The sequence below is a fragment of the Eptesicus fuscus genome, chromosome 1 (genome assembly GCF_027574615.1).
Source record: "Eptesicus fuscus isolate TK198812 chromosome 1, DD_ASM_mEF_20220401, whole genome shotgun sequence".
NCBI lineage: Eukaryota > Metazoa > Chordata > Mammalia > Chiroptera > Vespertilionidae > Eptesicus > Eptesicus fuscus.
The window spans coordinates 118,672,847-118,680,394 of record NC_072473.1 but is presented as its reverse complement, the minus strand read 5'-3'; the positions used below and the strand labels follow the sequence as shown (position 1 = coordinate 118,680,394).

Below are 7,548 nucleotides of genomic sequence, written 5' to 3'. Positions count from 1 at the left end.
TTGTATATTTTTCATTTTTTCCTGTCTTACTGATTTCTAATTTCATTCCATTTTGGTCAGAGAACATAGTATGATTTCAGTCTTCATAACCTTATTAAGACTTATTTGGTGGCCTAACGTATGGTCTATCCTGTAACAGCTTCAATGTGCACTTGAAAATAATATATAGTGTGCATTTTTGGGGTTGACTGTTCTGTAGATGTCTGTTAGGTCTATTTGGTTTATAGTGCTTTTCAAGTCTTGTATTTCCTTATTGATCTTCTATCAAGCTTTCTATCAATTTTGGAAAATGGAGTATTGAAGTCTCCAACTATCCCTGTAAAACTGCATCTACTGTCAATTCTATTTTTGACATATATTTTGAACTCCGTTTTTAGGTGCATAAAGTGTATATGCACTTATAATTGGTATATCTTGATGGATTGACATTTTTAACATTATATAATATCCTATTTATCTCAACATTTTGCCTGAAAATCTCTGATATTTGGAGAGCTACTCCAGCTGTCAATCGCTTAGCGTTTGCATGGAACAGTTCCATTTCCCATAATTCTCAGGGGAGGGGCCAAAGAAGGTCGGTCCCAGAAGGCCTTGCGGCTTGACAGTTGTGACGCAGCACATGGTCACTACGCGTTGGAGTTGGTGTGGTGCGATAGTCAGCTTTGATGTTAGTGAGGAGAAGGAGGGCGTGAGGTAGGAAAGAGGCCGAGGAAGAGGCTGGGACTTGGCCAGGGCTGGACTAAGACTGATCTGAGAGGTGAGGGGCGGCGCACGGATTGGCGGCCGCAGCTTTTACCGGCGGCGGGGGTGGCGGCCTTGTCCCCTGTGCGGTGGACGGTTGACTAGGCCTCAGCGGCCATGGCGGCGAATTTTGGAGACTCTGCCGGCGGGTTCCGCCACAACGAGGTGATCAATTTCATCAACAACGAAGTCCTCATGAACGGGGGCGGCCCTGATTTCTACACGACCCTCCGCTCGCAGTCCTGGAGTGAGATCGAGGACCGACTTCAGGCCATCCTGACCGACCCGCAGATGCCGCGCATGCGCCAGAGGGCCTGCACCTGGAGCGCGCTCGCTTTGGGTGTGCGGGTGGCCGCGAGGCAGCGTGAGCAGCTAATGTGCCAGGTCCAGCAGCTGCAGAACCAGGTGAAGGAGCTCGAGGGGACCGTCTGGGGTCTGGCTCCAGAGCTACAGAGGCTTCATGTGGAGCATGAGAACATGACTTTGCAGCTACACTTAACACGGACTGCCCTGGAGCAGGCGCTTAATGAGCGTGATGTGCTTCACGCGCAGCGGCTCCTGGTTGCAGGGTCGGTCCAGGTTGCCCTACTGAGCCATGAAATGATGCCTGGGCCTCAACCAGGGCAGTTCGGGGCCTCAGCATGGCCCCTGAATGAAGAGCAGCAGAGAAATATGGAGGCCATGGGAATGCCTGGCAGTCCCTGGGCCCAGAACATGCCACCACCTCTGCCAATGTCAGTGCCATACTCATTTCAATATCACCCACCATTCCCACCGGAATCCCCGTTCTTGCCACCTCTACCACCAGCAGCAGTGTTCATGGAAGCAGGAGGGGCAGTAATGCCACCTAAGCCTCCTTCGGGGATCTACACCCCTAACCCGTGGGCTGCAGTGTGGGCTCAGGAGGAGATGGCCCCACTGTGGAACCATAGGATCCCCAGCCAGGAGGAAGGTCCTGAATTCCTCCAGGATACAGTCCCCTTAGGGGACATCCAAAGCCTTAGCCAGGAACAAGATCTAGAGAGGCCACAGGGCTTAGTGAACCTGAGTGACAATAGGAATCGCAGCCATGAAGACAGTGCAGTGGAGCCCCAGGGGATGGTCCCCCTTTGGGATTGCTGTAGCCACAGCCAAGAACAACATCTAGAGAGGTCCCAGGGCATGGTTACCATGAGTGACATCAGAAACAACAGCCATGAGGAAGGCGCAGAGAGACACCAGAATATGGTCCCCCTGGAAGCTAGTGGGAGGCATGGCCAAAAAGAAAGTTCAGAAAGACCCCAGGGGGTGGTTCATCTAGGGGGAAACAAAAGCCACTGCCAGGAAGGAGAACCACAGACACCCCAGAAGACATCCCTGGGGGGCAGTAAAAGCCTTGACATGAGAGAAAATAAAAAGAAACAGAAGTTTCAGGGGCAGAAGGCCAAGCAACCAAAAGGGATAAGAGCCTCAGAATCCCAGCACCATGAGATGTCTGCCTCATGCTACAGTAGACAGAATTGGAACTGCACATGGTGTAGAGCGATAAATTTTCCACGGCGCAAGTTCTGCTATATTTGCAGGAAATACTGTATTTGAGAGTGGAGACCTGGACCCAGGATAAACTCATTTCAGGAAGGTAAGTAAGAATGTAAACATTCCAAAGAAAAATCAATTTCCTAGGACACCCTTCTGATAAAAAAAGTAACTCATTTACTTTACAGAAAATTTGAAACCAAAATTATCATAGAAAAAATAAAATAAGCCATTATTCCATTACTCAAACTAACAACTTTTTATCATGGTGGGTGCACATACAAACACATATGTATTTATATTATTTTTTCTTTTTATTTTAAATTTAATTTATTGGGGTAACATTGTTTAGTAATATTTTTAAAAATAAACTTGAACAAAGAGAATGTTTTTTAATATCACACTCTTTAAATAGGGGATTTCTCCTAATTGTATTAAGTCCGAAGGTGGTCTATTCTGGATGGCTGATGCTGATTGGTTGACACCCTGGAAATGCTGAAGTCATGAAGCCTTTTTCTCCTTTTCACTCCTTTCTGTTGTCTTTAATCTCCCTTCCCTGATAATGCCATGTCTTTGGCTGGGAAGAGCCATGTGTTTTTTAGAGTTATACGTTATATTGAATTTTAGAAGCACTGCTTTTCCTTGAAAATGCTATTGTTCCTTTGTAAACTACTGCAGTGTTTATGTTTGCTTGTTTGTTTTTCAGTCTTAAAGGTGAAGGCCTGATTTTGTGTTTCTGAGTCTCACAGAATTTGCTTGTTGCTAAAGAAGCTGAACCTGTCCCATTAGAAGATCTTCCAAGAGCCTAAAGATATCACACTAGCCAAGAAGAGTGAGCAGTCAGGGAAGAAGAAATGTTTTGACATTCATCAGGGGGGGAAATGGGGACAAGATAATTTTGTTAAAATTTAATTTCTCTGTTGGGACAAGGAATTAATTGATAAGATTGCAGTGTTAAAATCCACAGATAGCAAATTTGATGAATTTGATGAAATTCATTAAAAAAGTTATTCTCTAGCATGTGTTTGGAACTAGACTTATATGTTAAATATCTGGTGTACAAGCCCTGACCAGTTTTCTCAGTGGTTAGAGCATTGGCTCATGCACCAAAGGGTTACAGATTCCATTTTTGGGCAAGGGCATGTACCTGGGTTGTGGGCTCCATCCCCAGCCCCACTATCCCTGGCCTCAGTTGGGAGGCAACCAATCGATGGATGTGCCTCTCGTCACATCGATGTTTCCCTCTTACTCCCCCTCCCTCCCTTCTACTCTCTCTAAAAATCAACTGAAGAAATATCCTCAGGTGAGGATTAACAGGAAAAAAATACCTGGTGCACACATTATAACTTATTTGGTGAGTTTGGTTACAAAAACAGAAGAGATGCTTTGGCATTCATCAGGGGTGTAAGGGGGGAGACAAAATTATTTTGTTAGAATTTAATTTCTCTATTGGGACAGGAATTAATTGATAAGATTACAGTGTTAAATTCCACAGATAGAAAATAGATCAGAGGTGACTTCTTTGCCTTTTATGTAGTGTGACCCTTAGGTAAACCCAATTGAAATAACATCCAGATATTTTTGCAGTTCTGAGAGTAACATCAAATAGAAATGCTCATCATGTTAATCCCAATGGAGACGAATGGGCAGTGGCAAAGATCAGAAAAATGGCCTCACAAGAATGTAAATGGGACTTTTCTAGTATTCTTCTGATTTCCTCCTTGAGAGGGACAGCTGTTCTGGTTGCCTGAAAGGCCACTGGGTGACTGTCTTAAAGAAGGGCAGTGCTTCAGGAGTGTTAGCTATACACTCAAGCCCTGAACCTCGGCCACTTTCATCGTAAGTCCCCTTCCAGTCAAGAGTGGATGAAGAACCCAGCTGACGTGGCTCAGTACTTGAGCATATTGACCTATGTATGAACCAGGAGGTCACAGTTTAATTCCTGGTCAGGGCACATGCCCGGGTTGCGGGCTCGACCCCCAGTATGGGGCATGTAAGAGACAGCCAATCAATGATTCTCTTTCATCATTGATGTTTCTATCTCTCTCTCTCCCCCACCCTTCCTCTCTGAAATCGATAAAAATATATTTTAAAAAAAGAGTGGATGAAGAGCAAAAGGAATTCTAAGGACAGACATTGCACTTCTCTTGGGAAGGCTAACTGGATTAAAAATAGACTGGACTGGGTGGGACAGGCACTCTTGAGAATGCTCCTTCCACTTGGTGTATTCTGGACAGGCTCTCCACTCCTGAGGCAGCTGCTGCAAGGGGGCAGCCAAGGTGGAGCCAGTGGGGGCAGGGAGGAGGAGTTAGATCTGCCTGTTTGAACAAAAGGTGTCTTAGAGTTTCCCCCTTGAGATCTGCCCAGTTCACCAAGCTCACCCTTTGTTGAGGTTTCTCTGATTCTAACTAGAAATAAAACATGTGCACTTTCCTGCTGTGTCTTCTGGGTAGTGTGCATCTCAGGGCAGGTTTGCTCAAAGGCTGCAGCTTAAATCTGCATCTTCCCTCCATCCCACTGAGGTGAAAGGTCAGTCTCATTCACTACTGAAGGATCCTTCTCTTCTTGAGAGTTACTCAAGAATGGGAGGTGGGCCCAGCTGGCGTGGCTCAGTGGTTGAATGTCAACCTATGAACCAGGAGGTCACAGTTCAATTCCTGGTCAGGGCACATGCCCGGGTTGCAGGCTCGATCCCCAGTGGGGGGCGTGCAGGAGACAGCCGATCAATGATTCTTTCTCATCATTGGTATTTCTATCTCTCTCCCTCTCCCTTCCTCTCTGAAATCAATAAAAATATATATTACAAAAAAAAAAAAAAAAAGAATGGGAGGGGGAGCTCTGGCTGGCATGGCTAAGTGGTTAGAGCCTGTGCACCAGAGGACTGCGGGTTTGATTCCTGGTCACAGGAACGTACCTGGGTTGCAGTTTCAAGCCCAGTCCAGGTGTGTGTGGGAGGCAACCAATCGATGTGTCTCTCTCACATCAATGTTTCTCTCTCCCCCCCTGTTCCCTCTCCCCCCTCCCCCTCTTTCCATGCTCTGTAAAAATCAATGGAAAAAATATTCTCATTTCTAGGGTGAGGATATTAAAAAAAGAAAGAATGGGAGGGGTAGACTGTGGAGACTTCAATCATTTACTGATAGTCTCTGCTACCCTTGCTGTCCAATTCCACATAGTCCCTCAAAGAGGTGCAGCTCAGCTGCTCCTGGGCCCATGGGGCACAAGAGATGAGGTATTTTTACTTATACTGGGAGACCTAATGCCTGGGGTCCAGCCTCCCCATGTGCACCCAGAAGCTATTTCCCCGAGGCCCTGTCCCTATTGATAGAATTTTCCCTTCTACATTTTTTTCCATGGCACTGTCCCCTCCTTCCTGTGCACAATCCCATTAAAGTGCTCAGGATTCTGAAAAAACAGTCAGGCTTAAAAATGCTCCCTGAGGCAAATGACTACCTGCTGGGTACAAGGGCAGTGATGAGGTAGAGCACAGAAGCTATCCTGCCCCACCAACTTCCTCTCTTCCCTCAGAGGCCTGATTACCTGGAGGCCGTGGTTACTTGGGAGGGCACTGGGGAGGAATGGGATTATCAAGAACATCAAGCCAAAGCTCCGTTTTCAGGATTGGGGCTGGCTTTGTGATAGTCTTGTGTGTGCTAATAGCTTCCTGGAATTTGGGGAGGATGAGACACAGATGAATGTTGGGAATCTTTCAGCATTATCCATTTTGATGTACCATCAGGTCATTCTAGATCTCACCACAGTTGCTTCATTTATGGTTTCAAATGGACTCTGCTGTTCATTGGCATGCCTTTAAGTGAGCATGAAGGCAGGCTCACTCTGTGCATAGCTTTTATATAGTTTAATCTACATATATAAAAGCCAAGCAATAGGAATGGCAGAACGACTGGAACGACCAGAATGACTGATCGCTATGACATGCACTGCGGCAGCCAACTGGCCTGATTGGGGCCCCGATCACACCCCCGCCCCTGCCAACTGCCCGTGGCCCCTTCCCCTGGCCAGCCCAGCCTCATTAGCCCCCATTGGTGGGGGCTGGCCGGACCCCACCCGTGCACAAATTCATACACCAGGCCTCTAGTGTGATTATGAACTTTCAGGACTGACTTTTTCCAAAGCTATCTGAATCATTTAGGCTGTCAAATCACTGCTTTCTTATGGACTGGGTACACACAAGAATAGGTAGCAGGTTTCTGAGGCAAGAACCTGGACTTTTAGAGTTCAGATATTTGCTCAGCTATTCACTAGGTGTGTGACCTTGAACAAGTTACTGAACTTCTCTGATCCTCTCAAAAGTGTTGGCTCCTTTCTACCCTCAGGGTTCTGCTCTGTGACAATGGGCTAATGGGTATAAGGGATTATTAATGATGGTAAGAACTACCATTAAGTGCTTATTACACTTTACAGTCACCAAAAGGGGTAATATGTATATACATTGAGTGGCCAGATTACTATGACCACCTGATGTTTGTAGGCAAATAAGCCGTACACTGCATCGTATGGGATATGGAGGCTGAAGGCCTGTTCGAACACCTTTGCTATCTGCAGTTACCAAGATAAAACGTCTCCAATTCGCACAGGAACACAAGGATTAGACAGTCGAGCATTGGAAAAAAGTCAGATTGTCCAATGAATCATGTTTCCAGTTGCATCATGCAGATGGCAGAGTGAGAATTTCGTGGAAACAGCGTGAAAGCATGCACCTCACATGCATGAGTACAACCCTTCAAGCTGGTGGGAACAGTGTTATGGTTTGGGGAATGATTTGGACCCTTTAATTCGTGTGGAACAACGTCTGAAAAGCACAACATACCTAAGTATCATTGCTGATCAAGTTCATCCTATCATGTGGATGGCGTATCCCAATGGCGATGGCTTCTTCCAACAAGACAATGTGCCATGCCATGGTGCTCGTATTGTGCAGGAGGGGTTTCAAGAACATGAGGGAGACTTTACCTTGCTTAGATGGCCCCCACAATCACCAGATCTCAATCCAATTGAGCATTTGTGGGACGAAGTTAAAAGAGCCATTAGGCAGCTGGTTCTACAACTATCAAATCTCACAGAACTGGGCAGTGCTGTTCATCAGGCATGGTGTCAGATTCCTCGCATCACCTTTCAACATCTCGTGGAGTCAATGCCAAGAAGAATCGCCATTGTATTGAAGGCAAAAGGTGGCCCAACGAAGTACTGATGGGGTGGTCATAATAATCTGGCCACTCAGTGTGTGTGTATATATATGTATATATTAGAGGCTTGGTGCATGAATTCGTG

At 46.2% G+C, this 7,548-nt stretch overlaps 1 protein-coding gene across 1 annotated transcript; it reads left to right on the top strand.

The window, feature by feature from the left end:
• Positions 1–858: 858 nt before the first annotated feature.
• Positions 859–1,762, top strand: TEX13D (TEX13 family member D). The gene is made up of 2 exons (XM_054719858.1): positions 859–1,693; positions 1,740–1,762. The coding sequence occupies exons 1-2, from the start codon at positions 859–861 to the stop codon at positions 1,760–1,762; spliced, it is 858 nt and encodes a 285-aa protein (XP_054575833.1).
• The last annotated feature ends 5,786 nt before the right edge of the window (positions 1,763–7,548 follow it).